Genomic DNA, 23,573 nt, shown 5'->3' on the forward strand with positions numbered 1-23,573 from the left:
TCAACTAAGAAGATTACAGCTTTGAAGTGGAGCAGGTCTCATATATATGAATAACATGGCACAATGAAAGCTCCTTTAGAGTAAAAAGGTGTTTTTTAACCTGATCAGTCAGAGTCATTTAAGTAATTGTAATGTCATGATCACTTGCATTTTGTCCTTTTTTACAGAAACACACTGGGGAATGGAGCAAAACAGTCTTTGAATATCGAACACGCAAGGCTGTGAGACTACCTATTGTAGATATTGCACCCTATGACATTGGTGGTCCTGATCAAGAATTTGGTGTGGACGTTGGCCCTGTTTGCTTTTTATAAACCAGATTTTCTATCTGAAATCCCAACAAAAAAAATTTAACTCCATATGTGTTCCTCTTGTTCTAATCTTGTCAACCAGTACAAGTGACCAACAAAATTCCAGTTATTTATTTCCAAAATGTTTGGAAAGAGTATAATTTGACAAAGAAAACTGATACTTTTTTTTTTTTTTTTTTTTTTTTGCTGTTCCATCAAATACAATTCAAATGCTTTTTGTTTTATTTTTTTACCAATTCCAATTTCAAAATGTCTCAATGGTGCTATAATAAATAAACTTCAACACTCTTAACGATAACAACACTGTGTTATATTCTTTGAATCCTAGCCCATCTGCAGAGCAATGACTGTGCTCACTAGTAAAAGATAACCATTCTTTCTGAAATAGTCAAATATGAAATTAGAAAAGCCCTCCCTATTTTAACTACCTCAACTGATCAGAAACACAGATTGTATTCTATGAGTCCCAGAAGACAAAAAAAAATTTTATAAGTTGATAAAACTTATAAATTTCATTGATTAATCTCCTGGAAGATTGGTTTAAAAAGAAGAGTGTAGTACACGAATTTCAAGAAATATTTTTAAAGCCACAATTATTTTAATCTTGGATATCAACTGCTTTTAAAGGTGCTTCTCTTTTTTCTTGTCATTGCTGGTCAAGATTACTAATATTTGGGAAGGTTTTAAAGACGCATGTTATGGTGCTAATGTACTTTCACTTTTAAACTCTAGATCAGAATTGTTGACTTGCATTCAGAACATAAATGCAGAAAATCTGTACATGTCTCCTGTCAGAAAGTTTAATTGGCAGGCCACGGAGGATTCTCCCCTTCATCCTGTAAAGGTCAACGATAAAAACCAAATAATGGGGCTGCTTTTGTCACACTAGCATAGAGGATGTGTTGAAATTTAACTTTGTAAGCTTGTATGTGGTTGTTGATCTTTTTTTTTTCCCTTACAGACACCCATAATAAAATATCATATTAAAATTCTCTTGTTTTTTTGTCACTTTTCAAAGATTTAAAAAATGCATGTCTACACTAAGGAACTCCAGTAATCTTGAAAAAGCAGATTGAATTCTAACTCTATAGATTAATAATGCGATAACTTTTAAGAATATAAAATAACATATGTTCAGAATAGAGATGCGCTCAGTGAGGAATCCTGCTGATTTTTAGATCATATTTGCTGGAACCCCCGTGGATCATACTGAACGCTGAGGGCATTCTGTCTGGAAGAATCAGTCCCTGGAAATGGTAACATAGTAAATCAAGGTGTCCCCAGAGTGGGAATAATAAGGGAGGAAGTGTTTGATAGTTATCAGAAAGTAATTATAATATGGGTCTGGTGAAACACATTGATATTAAGAAAACTTGATAAGTACCACACGATCTCACTTCTCTGTGGAATCTAAAAGAGTTGAATTCATTGATGTAGAATAGAATGGTGGTTACCAAGGGCTGAAGGTGGGGTGGGTTTGGGAGATTTTAATCTATGGATACATAATTACTGTAAGATAGAAGTAATAAGCTCAAGAGATCTATTGTAAAACATGGTGACCACATTTGAATATTGAATATTATATTCGATAATATAACAATGCTTTATAGTTCTGAAAATTGCTAAGAGAGTAAGTGTTCTCACCACAAGAAATGATGAGAACCTGAGGTACTGCCTATATATGTATATGTATCTCTGTCTCTCTACATATATATACACACATACATATATGTATACACACACATATATATATATAACATATGTGTGTATATATATATAGAGAGAGAACTCAAATCAATAGTATGAATTAATAAACTAGATACTTGGAATTTTATTTTACACCAAGAAAGATATCTGGAACACAATGTTCTGCCTCCTGTATTTGTAACTTAATATATCATGGAGAGTACATTATATATAGCTCTAACTTACTGTGTGTTATTGATCCCAATACTCAGTTTAATGAACACATTACAGTTAAAATTATTTGTTTGCCTATCTGGTTATTTATCTGCTACCAAGCCTCTAAAGCCCTATCTCACTGTGGGGAAGTTACAGTTAAATGAGTCTTGGTTGAGGATAGAGGCCATAGACAGTTGTTTTTCTAACCTCTCTTGAGTTAGGGTGTAGGCAAGTGGCCATGTGACCTGAGCTTGGCAAATTAGAGACACACATCTGAAGGTTTCAATCTGGGGATAGTTGTATTCATTTCATATTACTGCTATAGCAAGTTACCATAAATTTAGTGACTTAAAACCACACAGATTTATTGTCTTACATTTCTGAACATCAAAAGTCTAAACTGAGTCTTGCTGGACTAAAATCCAAGTGTCAAACAAGGTTGTCTTCCTTTCTAGAGACACTAGGGAGAAACTGTGTGTTCCTTTTTCCAGCTTCTAGAGGCTGCCCAGCTTCCTTGGTTCACGAGCCACTTCCGACATCAAAGCCAGAAATATTTGGTCAAGTCTTTCTCATGTTGTCTCATTCTGACATTGACTCTTCTGTCTTCCTATTTCACTTATAAGGAACAAAATTTCTGCATTGAGCCCAATTGGATAATCCAAGACACTCTCCCCATTTCAAGGTCAGTTGGTAAGCAACCTTAATGCCTGCTGCAACCTTAATTGCTCCTTGCCTTGCCAAAAAAGGTAATACATTTACTGGTTCTGGGAATTAGGGTATGAACACATTTGAGGGAGCATTATTCCACCTACCAACAAGAGTGAGGTAAAGAAGTAAAAAGAATTAAAAATCCAGTTTGGTGGTGATCACAGCTCCAGTTGGGGCAGCAACTGACAGATATGAAAAGAAGCAAGGCCAACAGTGCCAGAAATGGCATCCAGTGTCTTGTGTTTATGATGGCTTTGCCAGATTGCTTTTAGGGTATGATTTTGAAGATGGCTCTGAGTGTCAGCATTCACTTCATTTTTGTTGATTTTATGCACCTGGATTCTATAGCTTTCTCTGAATTCCTCTGAATTTCAGATAAAAATCCATAAATTACATTTTTACTTCAGTCAGCTAAAGCTGGTTTAGATTGTTTACAACTAAGAAACCTGACTAGGCCAGCAATTGGTAACAGCAGGGCTGGCAGGAAGCAAAAATGCAAGCAAATGGAAAGACTCTGAGATCAAATGTTTGCACTAGCTGGGGGTAAAAATAGAAACTTCAGCTTGTATCCAGGCATGAGAATTTGGAAGTCCATGGAAATAGGATTAATCATTTATGATTACATGGAGTGATTTGCACTCTAAAGACAAGGCTTAAGGAGAGAAGTGGCCTCTACTACACAACAGTATGTTTGAATTTCATGAGAAATTGCAGGACTGCATGTGAATGTGGCTGCTGTGAATGGTGATGAACAGAAAGAGAATGACAAGTTCAAATCCCTAACTTCTTGATTTAAGACACAGAAGAAAATCTATGCCCTTTCCCTGACTATGCTAAAATAAAAGCATACCATCTTTCTGGAAAAGAAGATTTAAAAACTCATATTTTTGCCAAAGGTTTGAGATAATAAAAACCAAATACAAATCTTCATTGTGCAGATCACCAGATTTCAACATAAATCTAAATGGATTTTCCAGTTCTCTATTTGATTCTCTATATTTGGGAAATAGCAAAACCCTGGAAATTTAAATGGGGTTTATGGAAGAATTATCTTGTACATTCCCAGTTTCACATTGAAAGCAAAAAGTGATCGATTCTGCCTAATGCTTCAGGCTGAGTGCAGGCAATGGATTCTACCGCTACTGTAAAATGCTTCGCTTCCACGCTTGCCTTCCAGTTGCCCCTCAGCCTCCCGCATGCACCAGGCGCCTGCCTAATCACTCAGCCTGGCTAATTTTTGTATTTTTAGAGACGGGTTTCACTGTGTTAGCCAGCCAGATGGTCTCATCTCCTGACTCATGATCCCGCCCCTGCTCTCGGCCTGCCTCCCAAAAATGCTGGGATTACAGGCTTGAGCCACACGCCTGCAGGCATTTGCCTAGTAACGGCGACGCGCCAGAGATCGAGACCATCCTGCTAACACGTGAAACCTTGCCCCTACTAAAAATACAAAAACTAGTCGGGCGAGGTGGTTGGCTTCGTGGTCCCAGCTAATTCCGAGGCTGAGGCAGGAGAATGGTGAAACCCGGAGGCGGAGTTTGCAGTGAGCTGAGATCCGCCACTGCACTCCAGCAGCCTGGGCCATGGTTATGACCTGTCTCAAAAATGCAAGATGACTACAAGAAAAAGCTTGCCTTCTTCAGACTCATTCTCACCACTGGGCGACACCTTAGATTTAGTAACTAAAATCAGATCGGAATGCCTCGGGGGTAAAAGTGCAATTAAAGATCAATCTCAGGAAGAGGTTTACACGTAAAAAGAATGGGAATATTTCTGAACATTTTGTTTAAAACTGAGAAATGTGTAGAGAGGGCTGGGATGATTAGACAAAAAGAACTGTGAATTTGGACAAAATGTATTAATACATCAATGTAAATAAAGAGTTATGGGACCATTGTGTAATTATTAACATGGTTATGGCCGGGCGCTGTGGCTCAAGCCTGTAATCCCAGCACTTTGGGAGGCCGAGACGGCGGATCACGCAGGTCAGGAGATTGAGACCACATCCTGGCTAACACGGTGAAACCCCGCCTCTGCCAGTAAAAATACAAAAACCAGGCCGGGCTTAATGGCGGGCGCTCTGTAGCCCCAGCTACTCGGAGGCTGAGGCAGGAGAATGCATGGAACTCGAGGCGGAGCTTGCAGTGACAGAGAGCCAGCCACTGCACTCCAGCCTGGCGGCAGAGCTTGTGACTCCGCCTCAAAAACAAAAACAAACAAAAACCATGGTTGTACTGAACTCAGGTCTCAGAGGTTGCCCAAACTGAATGAATTTGAGACATTACAAACTTTGTGACAGGTGGAGAATGTAATTCAACAACTTAAGAAGATAGAAATATTGGAATGAATTTATCATATGTGACACAACCATTCACCTTCTGAGTATATTCTCAAGGTGGACCAGTAAGGTTTTGAGAAACACGTGGTGGGCTGCATGCCAGCACCTTTGAAAAATCTCCTTGTGTGTCTGAGGTCTAAAGATGGAAGCAGAAGAAAAATCTGTCTGAAATAGGCTTCTTGATTCCATGGAGATGACAGGATCCGAGCTTGCAGAGGACAAACGGCAACTCTAGACTACCAGAAACAAAGTGAGAATAATATTGTACAAGATAGCAGGACTGTCATGGTAGAAAAAAATATAATGGCATAATTCAGAAGTAATGTTGTCTGTGGCTGATTGATAATGAGAATGATGAGCTGTCTGGGACAGTCATACTTACAGCTTTTATAAACAATAATGACAAATATATTTAGTTCAGGTAAAAGAGAACTCAGATCAGCAACCACACAGAAATTGAATTCCTCAATTCCCAGACTATAAGATGGTTAATAAACCTAGTCTCCTGTTCAGTGGTTTGGAAGAAATCTCCACCAATAGAATCACAACTGATAAGCACTTACAGGGCCAAGCATTGTTCTAGTCACTTTAAACTTATTAATTTGTGTATTACCCACTTTATTTCAATGAAGTACTAGTATTTTCATTCAACCCCCTCCAAAAAAAATGAAAAGAAAGAAAATGAGACCCAAGAGATTAAGTAAGTTGTCCCAAGTCCCCTAACTAATAAGAGAGAGGGCTTAGATTTTAACCCAAACATTTTGGCTTTACAGCTAATACTCTAAGGCATGACACTAAACAGTCTAAAATATTTACTATGTTCTTTCTCCAAAAGAAACCTAAGTTAACATTTTTGTGGTACACTGAGGAAAGGTCAAATGCATGACTTTGGGGGAACTATGGAAGAGTAATGATAAATTATTACCAGTTACTACAGATTCATAATGCCACTCTAAAACTTGAATTGGGATTTTGATAACTCACTTCCAGAGTGGTCATAGCTAATTCGGGTACCATAATTCAGGTAGGCATACATTTACCTTATTTAGCAAATCACTTAGTCACAAGATGTTTACTGAGCATCTAATGTGTATCATGTATGGACATTATACCTTAACCTAAGTGAATTTCCTCCCTTTTCTAGGCCATGCCTTCTCTATCTTCATTATCTTCCTCTACCTAGTCATTAGAGTACCATCAGTCACTCTACTATCTCTCCTTGACAATCTTATCTATTTCCATAATGCTAGTCATCAATTAAATTAAAAATAATTCACAAATTGACTTCTGCCTTTGTGGAACTAAAGCCCCATATATTCTATGGACTAATTGAAATTCCCATCAAAGTTTTGAATATATTTAATGAAGCAAGTAATATAAAGCTTTTAAAGAGATTATTCCAGGAAGAGAGAAGAGCAATACCATGAGGAGAGGAATGTTCTGGATATGTTCAAGGGAAAACAAAGGGAATATGGTTGGGACAAAGTGAGCATCTGGGGGAGGAGTATAAGAGAAAGCCATAGAAAAAGAGAAAGAGACAAATCATGTGGAGTCCTATAAGAAGTGTGACCATAGGTGCAGCTTTGCCTGGGAAAGTAACAGTTTATGCCTATGTTTCCAATGTCTAATAAGATTTAGTATTGTAGAACTCAGAAATATCTGGATCTGATGACATTATATGGTCACCCTAATTTTATCTGGCCACTGAGGATATTGGCTGTTGCCTCAGTTAGATGAGAAGCCACTATGATAATGGATGACACGATCTGGCTTGCAGTTTTAGAGTATTTCCATGACTGCTCTTTTGAGATGACTGTGTGTTAAGAGCAGAAACCATGAGAACAGTCATGAGTCCATTGCAACATTCTAAGCCAAGGATAACAGTCGTCTCCACCTGGGCAGTAATAGTAGAAGTGATGAAAAGTAGTCATGTTCTGGATACATTTTGAATACAGAGCCAACAGGAACTGCTGACAATTCGGATGTGTGGTTTAAGAGAAAGAGAGATATCAAGCATGAATCCAAGGCTTTTGGTCCAAGCAGCTGGAATAATAGAGCTGTAACTAAGATGGGGGAGACTAAAGTAAAAAATTTGAGGAACCCAGTACTTTGAAGCTAGGCATGTTACATTTTGGATGGTTATCACTCTTCTAACCAGACTTGCTGGAAATCAGAGGAGAGGTCCAGGCTAGAGAAACAAATTTAAGAGTTTCAGCATATGGCTTTTACATCCTTAGAAGTAGAAGAGATCAGGCCAAGTGTGGTGGATTACACCTATAATCCCAGCACTTTGGGAGGCCAAGGCAAGAGGATCACCTGAGGTCAGGACTTCGAGACCAGTTTGATCAACATGGTGAAACCTCACTTCTACTAAAAGTACAAAAAAGTAGCCACAGTGGCATGCGCCTGTAATCCCAGCTACTCGGGAGGCTGAGGCAAGGGAATCACTTGAACCCAGGAGGCGGAGGTTGCAGTGAGCTGAAATTACGCCATTGCATCCAGCTTGGGCAACAAGAATGAAACTCCGTCTCAGAAAAAAAAAAAAAAAAAAAAAAAAGAAGAAGAAGTAGAGGAGATCATGAAATAATGGAGTGTAGAAAGAAGAAAATATGAAAGCCTGGGATACTTTAATATTCACAAATTGGAGAAATGAAGAGGAAGCAACAAAGGAGACAAAGTCACTAAGATAGCTTGATATTGGTGAAAACATTCTATATAACATGGCATACTTGAAAGATCTCCCCAAATCTCCATATTCTCTAGTCTGCCCCATTGAAGGTTTTCAGAAATCTTGCAAATAATCACCTCTTGAGTCAATGCTGTAAACAAAAAGGCTATCATCTATGACTAATATTTTTTATTAAACAAGTTTTTCTCTGATATTTTGCTCATCCTTTTTCTCCTTATTGCTTTAATCTTCCTCAAAAATACCTTTACCTTTAAAACTCCTGAAGGCTTTCACTAAAACGCATTGAATTACTTTGCATTTTTGGACCATATCTGCTATGGTGTTTATTAATAGAAGCCAGGTTGCCCTTTGAGGTCCATAAAATTTAGAAATAGGAGTTATGATATTTCTAAATCACATAGAAATATGTGTGATTGTGTAAGAGAAATCACACCAGTTTAGTGATTGTGTGAGAGAAATGATATACTTTCTATTATCTTGAAAATGAGATACCCCATAATGGAGTAGGAAACGAAGCAAAAGTTAAGCTTTGGTTGAGTTCCCTGAAAACAGACTCTAAGGCAGCTAATGATGAGCAGAAGATTTACTGGGGAGTCATCTTGGGAGATACATCTGTAAGGAAATGAGAAATGTAGGTTTAGACAGAAGGGGAAGCTGACCCCATGCAATTGACGAAGGTTTCAGAGGACTCTACAGGAAATTCTAGAACTGAGATGGCCCTTCAGAGTTGCTATAATTCACAGTAAGAGGGATGGGTCTTTGTATTCCTGAATCAGACAGTCATTGACTGTGGGCTGAAATTTGGAAGGGGTGGAGGTTATATTTGGTAAAGCAGTGTTCATGACTGGGGGTAATTCTGTGTGACAGACACTGCTGTGAAACCTCAGTAACAACTATTTTCAGTGGCTGCTATCAGCTGCTATCAATGTTTTGGCTTTGAAAAGGGCATACATGTCGATTACCAAATTATAAGCTCATTCTATATGTTGGGTACTCTTCTAAACACTATAGGGAAATATATCACATGATATTCCCTCTTTAGGTGTGTGTTGTCTAGGGTAGATAGGTTGAACCCATATGAAGTGGCACAAAAGCATTCAAGACAAGCAATTAAGTGCTAAATTGTGATGGGCTAACTAAAAAAGATATAGATAATAGGTGAGAAAAAATAATTGGCCAATGATGATTATATTTTCAGGACTGTCTTCTTTAAAAAGGTAAAATGTATTGTGCAATAAAAAAGAATGTTATTTGAGTAAATCCTGGTGAAAGGGAAAACCACTTTGGACTAATAAACAAAAGAAGAGAACAAATAGAAGAATGATTATCCTGCATCCATAGCACAGTGAAGGACCTAGGCTACCTAAATACATTCATTTTAATTCAGCCACAGTATTGAGCAATTATTGAATGCAAGACTCAGAACCAAGTGCCCAAGAGGATTCAAGCAGAATAAAAGATCATAAAATTTAGTAGAAGTATGATGACACAAGCATGTCACAAGACTTAACATAATAATTTGAATTAGAGAAATACAAGACACTAGTGATGGCAGTGGCTGTCGCCATCATGCAGGCTGCAGCAGAGAGGCACAGGGAGGCATGGCTGGGGCTGCACATTCCATGGAGCTGGTGGGAGTCCTACTGCTTCTGAGTTGGTGCAGGAGCTCCCCAGGTGCCACTGCAGCTGCCCAAACTGCAGCTGCAGATCCAGGCCTCCCACTCTGTGGAGCAGGCAGGAGCCCTGCCTTCCTGAGTGGGGATATAGCCACCAAAGCTGTGGCTGTGGATCCGAGCCTCCCTGTGCCCTTGGAGGGGGCAGGAGCTTCTACGTGCAGCTATAGCTGCTCTCCGAGGCCCAGGACCTGGGCATCTCTGTAGCCTGCATCCTTGAGGGCCTGGGAAGTTCCCCCTGGCACATCCCCGCAGGCTTGGGGGTGTCTGCTCTGGCTGTTTGGCATCTCTCCTCTGCTGCCCCAGCTCTGATCTCGCCCCCGGTTGCAGCTGAGCCCTCAGGTCATGAATAACAGCGGGACACAGAGTCCTGGGCAGAAGTTGATGGGTCCCTAGTAAGGCCCCACCTTCAGGCTAGAGAGGGCCTAAAGGTTAGGGGCCAGGCTGCCAGTCCCATGGACTGGAGTGGGGACTCGTGGTGCCTCTCCTGGGTCACCCATGGCCACCCATGACCAATTGGCAGGCACTTCCTCCCCTCTGAGGTCCATAAAAGCCCTAGGCTCAGCCAGAGAGGGCAGATGGAGAGGACAGAGAGACAACAGGACAACCAACTGCAGAGAGGAACTACCCTCTCTGCTGAGAACTTCAGAGACCTGCAGAGGCATCTGAATGATCTGCAGAGAGGAGCTACCCTCTCGAGGGCTTCTTCTCTGCAGAGAACTGAACACTCCACAGATGACTTGCCTGTGGAGAGGAGCTACCCACTGTGGGTCTCATCTGAGCTGTTGTAACACTCAATAAAGCTCATCTTCATCTTGTTCACACTTCACTTGTCTGTGTACCTCGTTCTTCCTGGATGCAGAACAAGAACTCAGGCTGAACGAGGCACCATGGCCACAGAGGTTTCCAGCCAGAAAATTGACACCCCAAAGATCCTATAATATGAGAATGGCATAAGGAATGAACAGTCATGTCCATTTGGAGGCTCTCAAGACAGGTTACATAAAGCAGGTGACATGTGGGGCCAACTTTAAATAATATAATGTTTTTCAGGTAGCAAGAGAAAGGAAGACCACAGAAAATACTGTAAGGAAAGAGGTGCAGAGTTAGGAGGCATACTTGGCAATTTAAATTATCCCAGTTTCAGACAGAGCATGGGTTTCAAGCAGTGGTGGTGTGAGAGATGAGGCTGGAAATACAGTTTAGACATGAGGCCTTAGAGTAGCAAGGTGATGAGTTTTTATTTTGTCTGCTTCTCAATCTAGAGTCATAACAAGGTTTAAATATTGGAAGACTGTTGCTTGAGGAGAGTACAAAATCAAGGGAAACATGGGAAGCCATGGTCAGATTTACAGGCAATGAAGAGACACCCGTTGTGGGAAGAAGGAGGCAGATTAGATCTCCATTTTAGGAAAGATGAGGATGAGACAAAACAATTTTAGCAGGGAATCAGAACACCCTTTCTTCAAAGACGAGACTGAAGAAAGAGTCATAGAATGTAGACATACTTGCTGGCAAAATTAGGTTAAGGAGGGAAATGGGGTCAGGAGGAGGGAAATGGGGTCAGGCTGAAGGAGAATATCAAAAGTTAGGCAAGAGACGTTTCCATTTAATAAGGACTGAGTGGAAATTTACACAACTTCGGCCTTTCTCGCAGCTTTCTACGTGGCAGTTAAACGTGGCAGTGATTCATTTGGAAGGGTGGTTGAACATGATAAAATGTGTGACTGATTGGAGAATACTAGGTCAGAGGCAGCTAAGTCTATTTGGAAATTATCCTTCTGCAGATGGTGGATGAAATCATCTGGCTCCAGAATGAAATCATCAAGGACCAAACTTCCAAAGGAAAGGAGAAAAGAACAGCATGGTGTGTACGTGGTGAGGAGGATGTGGAGGAAACATCACCAAGGGTCTGATTGGGGATACTGTAGCTTTTAATCATTTTTAAAAAGGAAGGTTCAATTTTGAGGGCTGAGGTTGTGATTAATTCAGGGCTATGAGGAGAGAGAGGAAACTGAACAGAAGGAGGGATTCATTAGTGCTATTGATAAAAATGGTTTGGGACCGATTTTCAAATTTTGTCTTGAATTTAAACCACCTGGAGACTGTCCTCAGCCGAGTCAGCAAAAGCACAGCTTTGAAAGAGGTGATGACTTTCTGTGAGAACCCAACAAAGCACAGCATTATGCAAGGAAACATGTCAAATGTCTCTGGGAGGGGCTTGTACTTTAGCTTCCTTTGAGTCTTTAGGTCTAAAATTCTGACTACAGATGTTTTCAATTTATGTTGCTTTTTTTTCTCATTAAATTGGCTAACAAGTGTGACCATTCTGTATCTCCAGCCGCCTTTCATTATAGGATCTATCTTGTAACAGTTTCAACTGCTGGGAAAATTGTTCACATTACGATTACAGTTCTACATTTCTCTATTTATTACCACTTGAATCTACATTTGTACTTCACATTCATGCAGACCAATTTTCTGCTATATCAATGGCATTTAACCATAACTGCTTATATGCATATGCTTTTGGTATGCACTCTTTAAAATGAGGAGAATCATATTCTTTGATTACAAATAAATGCATCTGTGAGGCCAAGGCGGGACGATCACTTGAGGCCAGGAGTTTGAGATCAGCCTGGCCAACATAGTGAAATCCCATCTCTACTAAAAATACAACAATTAGCTGGGCATGATGGTGCACACCTGTAATCCCAACTACTCAGGAGGCTGACGCAGGAGACTTACTTGAACCCAGGAGCCAGAGGTGGCAGTGAGCCAAGATCACACCACTGCTGTTTAACCTGGGCAACAGAGCAAGACTCTGTCTCAAAAGAAGATACAGAAATGACCAAGAAACATATGAAAAAATGCTCACCATCACTAATGATTAAATAAATGCAATTAAGACCACAATGCAATACCATCTAACTCATGCAATAAAGGCCATAATCAAAAAATCAAAAAATAATAGATGTTGGCATGGACACAGTGAACAGGAACACTTCTACACTGCTGGAGGGAATGTAAACTAGTACAACCACTGTGGAATACAGTGTGGAGATTCCTTAAAGGACTAAAAGTAGAATTACCATTTGATTCAGCAATTCCACTACTTGGTATCTACCTAGAGGGAAAGAAGTCATTACACCAAAAAGATACTTGCATGAGCACGTTTATAGCAGCACAACTTGCAATTGCAAAAATGTGGAACCAACCCAAATGCCCATCAATCAAGACAGTTTCTTTATCCACCCGTATATGTGCGTGTATATATGTATATACACACATATATATATGATGGAATACTACTCAGCCATAAAAAGGAATGAATTAATGGCATTTGCAGCAATGTGGATGAGTTGGAGACTATTGTTCTAAGTGAAGTAACTCATGAATGGAAAACCAAAACATTGTATGTTCTTACTCATAAGTGGGAGCTAAGCTATGAGGATGCAAAGGCATAGCAATGACACAGTGGACTTTGGGGAATCAGGGGGAAAGGGTGGAAAGGGAGTGAACTATTAAAGACTACAAATTGGGTGCAGTGTAAACTGCTTGGGTGATGGGTACACCAAAATCTCAGCAATCACCACTGAAGAACTTACTCATGTAACAAAACACCATCTGTTCCCCAATAAACTATGAAAATACAAATTTTTTAAAAAAAGAAAATCAGAATAAATGCAATCTTCAGGGAATTTTTTATCCTGTAAGATAGTCACATAATATGAATTAAGTATCATTTGAGGTTTTTGCTGATAGCATCAAAATAAAATCCAGCAGAGAATTATGAGCAAATTTTTATAGGATTTTGCTAAATTTTTACAGTTTTATCTCTAGAGCTCCTTATTATGTCTCACTCATGCTTTTGTCCAGTTCAATTTTCAAATATAATTTTCATTTTCTTTCACATTTCATTCTATTGGTTTTATTGAGTTTAGTCATTAAAGTATAAAAATGAGAATAAGAGATGCATTAGAGCATTAGACATGGCTTCAAGCTCTCTTTTCTGACTTCACAGAAATGACATCCAAGGTTTAGAATTCTATGACTAAAAAGTAATATTCATATAATACATATTCCTCCTTCACTCTTTTCCTTTTGAACATCTGCATTCTCCAGTGGTCTGTTTCGGGCTCACTAGTCTCCACTTTTGTGAATGATTGCACTCACATTGAAATCTCAAACAACTGGATGTGATGGCTCACCTATCTTTATGTATAACCCTGACTGTCTCCAGCTAGATGCTCCATGGACATAGAACACATGTCCTCAGCCTGCCCGCTTTGCTAGTCCCCATCTCAGTACATGCCAGCACCTTCCTTCCAGCTTCCTAAGCCAGAAACTTGGAAATAATCTTAAAATCTTGGTTCCTCACCCTCACTCTTTCATCAGATTGCATTGATGCTTTTTAAATATTTCTCAAATCCATCTCTCTCCATGTGCAGTGACATGAACTGCTCTTTCCTGCTTTTCTTACACATTGTTCAACTAATCTTTCTCTTTTCAATCTTACTGCCATTAAAAATTCTTCCTTCAGTATTGCTGCCAAGGTGATCTTTTTAACATGCAAATCACAATGTGTCTTACTTGCCAAAACACTTCAATATATTGCAGTGAAACTTGTATTGGTATTTTGGGTGGTTCAGATTTTGTTCTAAGGGATTGGCCTACATACAAGAATTTCAACATCCTTGGCCCATCTACAAAATCCCTAAAATATTCCCCTATCTTTATTATAACCACTAACACCCTACTCACACATTTCCAAGGGCACTCTAGAGGGTATGGTTACACACCCAGCTAAGCACCACAGATACTTTCCTTAAAACACCTTCAAAATAATTTTCAATCTCTTTATTTCTACACACAAGTCCCTTTACGATACCTCTTCCTGCTTCTCTAACTTTATCTCCCACCAACCCCTTGTATGCAATCTATTACAGAAACTGCCCACCAGGGGCTCCCCAGGCAAGGCCATGACTTTTAAGAACTCCATGCCTTGATCTATGTTGTTCTTTGTGTCTTACCTTCTTTCATTGTTCAAGACACTATCTTTAGCCCTCTAGACTCATTAAGAAAGAGTGTATTCCAGCTACTCTTCCTTGCTTCCTCTCCTCTCCAAATTCCAGCCTAGCTTAGATGGCTAGGTCCCATGCTTCCCATATACGTACCTAATTAATGTTAGTTATCACCATGTATTTATTCAGCTTAGTTGGTATGTTGGTCCGTTTTACCCACTAAATGGTATAAGCAGCATATAAAGCATGGAATGATTTCCTGTACCATGTGCTGGGTAATAATTTTACATTCCAAAGCAAAAATACCAGTATCTGACATGAAATCCACATGAAAAGCATGTACCTACAATAGATTCTTAGTCTGTTGTGTAAATAATCTGGCACCATTGTGGAATTGTTTTTGTCATGTTAATTTTTAAGTTCTATTCTATCTTATATCTATACTTATTATTTACATTTGTGGAGTGTTTTTTATCTTTTGTTATTTTTTGTTTTACAAATAATGTTTTAATTTACTTGTCATCAGGTAAAATCAGCAGCCCCAGAGGACATCCTCGTGTGTACTACTCTATCCTCAACCTCTGGCTCATTTTTGGGCCTACTACCTTCTCACATTTATAGGAACTGTGAATAAACCAATTAGAGAAAATGACTTTAACTATTCTTTCCACATTCCATGGGAAAAAACAGACAAAAAATATATGTGAGTGTTTTTCTGTCTTCTTTGACACTTAATACTATCAGGTATTTTAATGTTTGTCAAATTCTGATAAAATTCTGTATCTTATTGTTTCTGTTGCATTTTTATTTCTAATGATATTAAATATCTTCCACATTTATTAGTTTTTATATTGTGGCTTTTGTAAATTACCAGTATAGGACTATGCATATTTTGGAGGATTTTACAGAAACTGCATTAAACCATTTCTGTAATATATATTACATAAATGTTCCCAACTGGTACATGCTTTGAAGCATACTATTGAGATTTTTATAATATAGTATTTTTTTTTTTTTTATGGTAGGAGCTCACTGTCTTGCAAGGGCTAGCCTTGAACTGGATTCAAGTGATCGTCCCACCTCAGACTACTGAATAGGTGGAACTACAAGTGAGCAGCATTGTGCCTGGTTATAATACAGATTTAAGATGTATTTTAGAATCTGATTTCTCATCATTTTATTATTTATATATTTGTTTTCTACAGATTTAAGATGTATTTTAGAATCTGATCTTTCATCATTTTATTATTTACATATTTGTTTTCATCTCCATTCCAGGATTATTAAGCCACTCAATAATTTTTATGCAAATATATTTAGAGGTTTTAAAAATTGAATTAGTTCATTTGGGAACTGTTTTGGTATAAGAATTAAAGAAAGAAACATGCTTTCAAATGATAAATAGTTACAAATTTACTTTAATAGTATTTACTGAATAAACAGGAATTAATTTTTTTCTATATTAATTCTAATATAGGTACATAGATTCACTTCTAAATATTTTTTGTTCCCTATGACCGGTAGCTTTTTATTATTTTTAAATATTTCCTTGGGCCAGGGTCCACCTTTATTCACCATTTCTGTTTTGGAGAGGATCTTTTTTTTATCACTTTTCTTGCAAATTTTTCATTCCAATAACTTTTAGAACAGTTTTGTCATGTTTTCAGTTTTTATGATCTTATAGGGATTTTCAGTGGGAGCATTTATTAATTTAGGAAAAAATTACATTTTTCAAATATTGAGCTTCCCTATGTTAAGGTAGGTTTAGCCCTAATTTTATTTTACATGTCTCAGTCAAGTGTTATGGATTTTTTTCGATCGGGTTCTGCAAATTTCTTGTCATGTTTAGGTATATGTTGTATGCTGCTATTGTTATTGGATAATAATCCTTTATTCAGTTGTGTTTCTGTCCAGTAGTACTAATAGAAACAGTAACATAATATAATGGTAATAACGATGTATGCTTCACACTAGTACATAAATGATTACTCTCTGAATGTATTTTTCCAGTTACACATAGTATACAATGTTTCATCATTCAATGAATGTATGTTGAACATGCACAAATACTAAGAAAATTTTTGGATCCTGTGTAAACAGTCCGTGCCTTTGTAACAAATAGAATTAATAGAAAAGACTGACACCTACCAAATAATCACACCCTTTATAAAACATTCTAATTTGTGCTATAAATATAAATATTTATAAGAAGAAATACAGTGTGCCAAGAAAATTGAATGGGGAGTATCTTACCTGGGTTGTGGTAAGGAGTGAGGAGCCCAGTAAAGATTTTGTGAGGATGAGGCATTGAGAAGAGTTCCGAAAGGTAAGTACAAGTAAACTGGGCAAAAAGAATACACATGCAAATGGTTTTCAGTAGGACAGGGAAGAAGCTTTTAGAAAATGGACAAAATCCCATGTGAGTGGAGCACAGAGAAAGGGAGATAGTGGTGTAAGGAAGCCTGGGAAGAAGGCAGGAGTCAGGTCATGCCAGTACCTCATAGTTTGAAGATTTTTGTCTCTATCCTAGAAGCTACCACTGAAGCTTTTTATAATAAGATGAGTGCATGTGTGTTGTGTTAGCTAGGGTGGCTTGGGGGGAGTGAGAGGTGACATATTCAGATTTTTACTTCAAATTGATTTCTCTGGCTGTAGTGAGAAGAATGGATCAGAAGAGGGCAAGAGTGGATGCCTGGAAACCTGTCGGAGGCTATTGAAAAAGCTCAGGCGAGACATAATAATTATGTGGACAGATAGCGGCAGTGTAGATCAAGAGAAGGATAGGACCTTAGGGAATATTTAGGGGGCAGAATTGGAAATATTTAACAAGGACGGGACTCGCGTGATCTGAGAGAAGAGAGAGAGGTGACAAAAATGACTCTCAGGTTTCTGGCCTGCCTAAATGGATGGATAATGAGGCTATTGTCTTTTTTTTTTTTTTTTCTGTTAATTCTGAGAATTTTTATTTATATTTTTAAATAAATCAACAATAAATGTATGCCACCATCCTCCCCAAATGTAGATTATTTCACTTTTTATAGTGTAGAATTTGAGGTGTCTATGGGACATGAAAGTAAAGAAATCCACTGACAGATCAAATATATAGGCAAGAAATTTGAGAGCCTTGGAATGGTCTGGGCAGGCTTTTATTGGTAGCATTCCCAAAATCCAAATAAGAAATGTTATTTCTGTAGTTGGAAATTGTTAGTGTTTGTGACTTAATAGTATTACCACATATTTCTGATGCATCTATGTGAACTTATATAATCTGTACAGTTTGGACTTGAAGGAAGTCAAGGAAGACTCACACATGTTTTTAGGCATATAAATACTCAAATTTAAGATATACAGGTCAAAATATAACCAGTTTGGGGGAAAATGATGTTGTAAACTAAATATTGAAAATAAAACAAAACAATTAGGCTAAATTTATATGTGATACACTTTGAGACATATGTCTTATTATTACAGTTTATTCAGTCATGAAAAATCTATTGCTTGCCCTTTTTATCAATAATACTACTCTGACATTTTTAAGGGCAGAGGCAGTGATAATTGGTGTTATGTTGCCTTTGTGGGTAATGTTGTAGATAGATTTTCATTTATAAGCCAGTACATATATGATGGAAGGTATTTGTTGTATCTTTTAAACAAATGGCAAACAAAGTATACCACCACATCTCCTTTTCACTATTGGAAATGAAATAGATCTAATACGGTCAAAGGAATTCCACAAAACAAAAACCACGGACATGACAAAAGCGTGCATTTAATTGGATGCTTTGCAGAGATACATGACCAAAGTTGTGTGCATGGCTTGTCTTTTGGGAGGGTCTCAGTTATTTATTTTAAAAGAAAAAAATTAAAATAGAGCCAACAAATGCAATTAAGAAAAAAAAAAAAAGTCTTGAGACACAAGGGGACCTACATGTTCTGGTCTAAGAAGCGTGCAAGTAACACAAAGCATTCCAGATACAGTATGACAGAGGAACAGTGAACAAGCATTGGAATAATGCTCTTTCTTTCAGAAACGGGAAGTCTAACAGTTATGTTTTCACAATGGTAGTGATTAAACCATCTTTATTTTTAAAGAATTTTATAGGAAGAATTTTAGCACCATCATTAAAGGAAAAATAATAATACCTTTTTAGCCCTGCCTATCTCCAGTCTTGAAATAATAACAGAAGCATAGCACCTTTCAGTATCTAAAATATAAACAAGAATAGTAAGTCCATCCCAGCTTCTAGAGATGAGGTAGCTCATGCTAAGAAATGTTGGGTCATTTTTCCTATGAAAGTTCAAAGGCCAAATGGTCTAATTCCGATCATCACATTTGATTAGAGTCAGCTCCACAACTGTTTCTAGATCTTTTTCTTCATTATAGGCTTCAGGATGATGAGATTGTACATGTGGAAGAGTCTCAACTTAGAGTCCTTAGACATATGTTTGTAAAGTTCTATATGTCAATTATTTTGCATTCAATATCTTCTTAAATAAGAGAGTGTAAATTTACTAAATGGTATATACTAGTGTAACTTCTATCCATATTGATAGATTGAGTCAAGAGGAGAAAGATATCTTTAAATTTGAATGAGAAAGATGTCTAAACTTATAGTCTTTTACAAACATTTAAGAAGTTGAAGTAAATTCACTTTGTTCTCCAAAATGCCACTGAATATATACTATCAAAAAATTCTATTTAAGACAGTGAGAAACTGTTTTTTTTTTTTAAGATTCTCCTAAAAGAGTTTCTATTATAGTTACACAATATCAAGATATGCATGTAGGTCTCAATCACAAGTTAAACATTTTAAACTCATTTTTAATTGACAGTCTTGGAATGAGAGGTCACAAAAAGGGCACTAATTTCTATTTTTCAACTGCAGCCAAGCAAAATAAACATGTGTTGTGGCTCTGTATACCCCACTCTTTAAGCTACCTGCCAGGAAGAAGAATTTCCTCATAAATACTAAGCAACTTTTTCATTACACTGAAATAAACTGAAGAAAACGGAGATTTATTTATTCAATCAGTTTACTTTCTGCAAAGGTGGTCATTGTCATTGGTCATCTTAAACCTAAACTGTTGTATTGAAAAATATTTAAAATCAATTAAAACTTGAGGATTGTAAGTAAAATAAATATTCTGAAGGATAAGGAGGCCAGGCACTTAAGACCATATATACAATGCTGATGCAGGATCAGCCACTACTTCAAGAGTCTCAGGATCAACTTCAAACAGTCAGAGTTCTTGTGAATGGCGGTGGTCATTGATGGTGGTGCTCATTGTCAATGTATCTTGGCTTACTTTACACAAAACAAACTGGCCCAATTTCAACGCCGAATTCCTGGTCTGTGCCGCCAACATCCACAGGGGCAAGATCTATGATGGGCAAGCGTGCCACATTCTGTGTTCTATATTCAAAGACAGTCTTGCCCACATTTCCATTTCGCTTCTGAAATTAAATGGTGCAATGGGTTAAACGTACATACAATTTTTTCCAAGTATGTTACACAGCAACCTTCCCAGACAACTTTTATAATGTAAAGGCAATGATTTTTAGAGTACTCCTTAAAATAAAAAATGAAAACATAAAGTGAGATATTAGTGTACTTATGTAACAGAATTTCTTTCATGCTTTAAGTAAATTTTCTTTGTTCTTCTGCAGCTTCCCAAATGGTCACTAGCAACATAAATTATGAAAGCTTTTTTTGTTTTTCACAAATGAAACTATAATTCACCATTCAGTATTATTTTTGTTTTATATCTCAATATGCAAGTGGGGAGACTTACAAATTGGTGAAAAACTAAAGTATCTTGGATTGATTACGCATTTTAGAAATAAGGCATTTTAAGCATGGGACTGAGATTCAGTAAGTTAAATAACTTGGAAATGAACCAAAGAAAGTCTGCAGAAGAACTGGATCAGATCTTAGGGATCCAGTTCTTTCTTTACTATAAGGATTCAAACCTCTATCACGCTTCATGTGCTAACACACACTCAAGTTTACCCTAAGGAATGACTATAAACTGCTATTATGCTCATACACAAGGTAAAATTGCCCCCAGTTCTAGTGCCATAATAGTATTTTTAACAAAAATAATTTTTTTTTTCCTCAACCAGACCAATGTAGATCAAAAAGTACTTACAGAGCAAGTGTCTTGAAGAACGATATACCGGAATCTAATATTTCCCTCTGCTTTGATATCTAAGTCATTTGCCCCTTTGAGAACCACAGCTTTTTTGAGGTTCTTAGCTTGATCATCCATGTATCCTACACTGTTTTTACAGATGTAAGTAATGTTCTGGGAGGCTTCTTTTGATAAAAGGCGCAAGAAAGTCATCTGAGTAATGGCTGTATTAGGTGACTGGTGGTCTCCATAAGCAAACTAGAAAAACAAAGAGTCTTTGTCATACACAAGACTGAAGCGTTTCATAATGCCTTACACATGTATAGATAAATATATAAATTGATTTCAGATAAATCAATTTTGAAGAGTATTACTTTAATTATTGTCATAAAGCAAGCCATTCTACCTGTACATCTAAACATATCTTAAAATGTCTATGAATACTCAAAAGAACCTCTGTCCTTACTAACCCAAAGGGTAATGAAACCAATAATAACAATAATTCACCAGAACAAGCATAAATATTTTTAAATCTGCTTCAATCATGTATCAAAAATAACTCATTATTTTTATTGCTAATTATAATAAAAATTAGGAATTAACTAGTAGTATAAAATCTTTTTACCCCAACTATTACATAATTGTAGGAAATACATATGAAAAGTTTTCCATGAGCTAACAAAATAAATAATCAAAAAATTTTTTTCTAAAGACTCTTTCCTACTCACCTTCTACTTTGAGCTTTGGTTTCAGCACTCCCATTTGAGGGTTTTATTTTACATATTGTATTAGCTAAATTACATTTCAACTATTTATATTTAAAATTTAAAATTTTGTGCTCATTAAATAATGATAGATACTAGCTTATCTTGTATACACCCATAATGTTCTCATATAATGTTTATTCTGAACGTGATTTCTAGGAAAAGGTCAGAAGCAGAAGTGAGAAGAAAATTTCAATTAGGCTGCCATAAAGAAATGCAATATGAAATATTCACATTGCAATAGGCAGTGGCAAGGCCAGAGAGTTTCTGAACACCAGACCATGACAGAAACAGGGTAGACTGGGAGTCAGAAAAATATCAATAGACTTCATAACATTACAAAGATGCCTTAAGTTTAAATAATATTAAAAATTTTACAAAATGATTCAATTATTTAAACATTATTATAGCAGTTATCTAATATTAATTTACCGTCTATCCCATAGTACAAGACCCTAAACTAAGAATTTTATATCCACATGGAAACTATAGGATAAACATTATCACCCTTACTTTAAGCTAGCAAAACTGAGTCTCCAAAAAGTTCGGTGACTTTATAAGGCCCCAAAGTCAGTACGAGATCCTGGTGAGGTAACCAGGTCTCCTGAAGCTGAATATACAGAAATCACTGTTTATCAACTGTGGCAAGATCCCTTCTAGTACACTCCACAGTCCATGTCACATACATTAGAGGAATTTACAGTAAAAATAATTACTTTTCTATATTTCATCAATGAGAAAATTTTTAATTCAAAATTTTTGTTAACTTGACTCATAGCAAAACCTTGTTTATGCAATGGTATTACAATTGTAACTAATGAGAATATATCACTTCAAAATAAACATGGCAAGATAAGCCTGGTTAAAAAAAATAGCAAAGTCCTAAATAAATCAAAAATATGTAATAAGTAGTAAAAAGTAAAGAATACAATTTTAAGTAAGCATATTAAATTACCTGAGACCCTCTGTTCATATCAAGACCATACCAAACAGGCTTATTGTCAGGAGATTTACTGGCCCACCAGGTTTTACGTGGTACACTGGATGGGTTTGCTGAAATACATGTTTCTCCTGTTTCCATGTTGCAGTAAACTTTGATCGCATCTTCAACAGAGCCTTGGTTAGGATCAATCCAGTATTCACCTATTTTTCAAAATAGAAATTTTACTAAATAAAGACAATCTCAATCATGATTATAAGTCTCCAAAAAAATTAACAGAGGGTTTGAAAATATATACTCACTGATTAAGGATTATTTTAAACAAGAGCACCTCTTAAGAAAAAAGTAACTGTTATGCATTGGGGGCCTTTCTACATTCCAGTCGCTATTGTAAGGCGCTTTGCCAAACCATGCACTTAAGGCTCAAAACATCCATGTGAAGAAGTATCATTACTCCCATTTTACAGATGAGAAAACAATACTGAAAAGAGACAATCTACACAGTAAGTGGCTTTGCCAAAATAGATGTGTTCCCAATATTTTAAAGCAAATTAGAATTAGAGTGTAATAAAATAATCTAAATAATGTAATACAATAATGTAAAATAATGTAATATCAAAACCATGAGTCAAGTGAATAAATGAGTTGAATTACAATTAGAATGCTATGAATCATTTCATTGGCTCTTTTAAAAATTAATTTTCTCATATATAAGAGATTCTTAAAACAGGAAATACCAAGGCAGTGCTTGGTGGTAGGCATACAGTCAAATACACAATTTAATATGCATTTGTATATATGGATGTGTGTATATATACATATTTGTGTGTATATTATATAAATAGTATGTGAGAATTGCACTTTAAATGAAATGAAAGTGCCAGAATGTAATATACAGAGTTATAAAATTGCCCTTTCTTCGATGATAATAATTTTAGCTATTCCTGTCAATGTCATTTCAAAGTTAACTTAAATTCTTAAGCACTTTGTAGCTCATTTGTCTCCTGTGACTTAGGATCCCTCTTCTCTAGGTCATATTGGATTAATTAAAATGACAGAATAAGGTAAACTTTAAGCCTGGTACATGCAACT

General features: G+C 36.9%; 2 protein-coding genes across 8 annotated transcripts in view; one reads left to right on the forward strand and one right to left on the reverse strand.

Moving 5' to 3' along the window:
* The window catches only part of COL3A1 (collagen type III alpha 1 chain), a 38,232-nt gene extending 36,929 nt beyond the window's left edge, over nucleotides 1–1,303 (forward strand). Inside the window, exon 51 of the mRNA XM_003907718.4 lies at nucleotides 168–1,303. Coding sequence (XP_003907767.1) covers nucleotides 168–314 — 147 coding nt within the window. The 3' untranslated portion in view covers nucleotides 315–1,303. The remainder of the gene's footprint in view (nucleotides 1–167) is intronic.
* A 17,091-nt stretch (nucleotides 1,304–18,394) lies between these two features.
* The window catches only part of COL5A2 (collagen type V alpha 2 chain), a 423,920-nt gene continuing 418,741 nt past the window's right edge, over nucleotides 18,395–23,573 (reverse strand). For all 7 annotated transcript variants that reach the window (XM_021923787.2, XM_021923786.2, XM_021923783.2 and 4 more), the window contains 3 exons: nucleotides 22,497–22,684; nucleotides 20,796–21,035; nucleotides 18,395–20,100 (listed from right to left, as the gene is read on the reverse strand). In XM_021923787.2, the coding sequence (XP_021779479.2) occupies nucleotides 19,954–20,100; nucleotides 20,796–21,035; nucleotides 22,497–22,684 (575 nt within the window). In that variant the 3' untranslated portion in view covers nucleotides 18,395–19,953. The remainder of the gene's footprint in view (nucleotides 20,101–20,795; nucleotides 21,036–22,496; nucleotides 22,685–23,573) is intronic.

Source organism: Papio anubis, chromosome 10 (genome assembly GCF_008728515.1).
Source record: "Papio anubis isolate 15944 chromosome 10, Panubis1.0, whole genome shotgun sequence".
NCBI classification, from domain to species: Eukaryota; Metazoa; Chordata; class Mammalia; order Primates; family Cercopithecidae; genus Papio; species Papio anubis.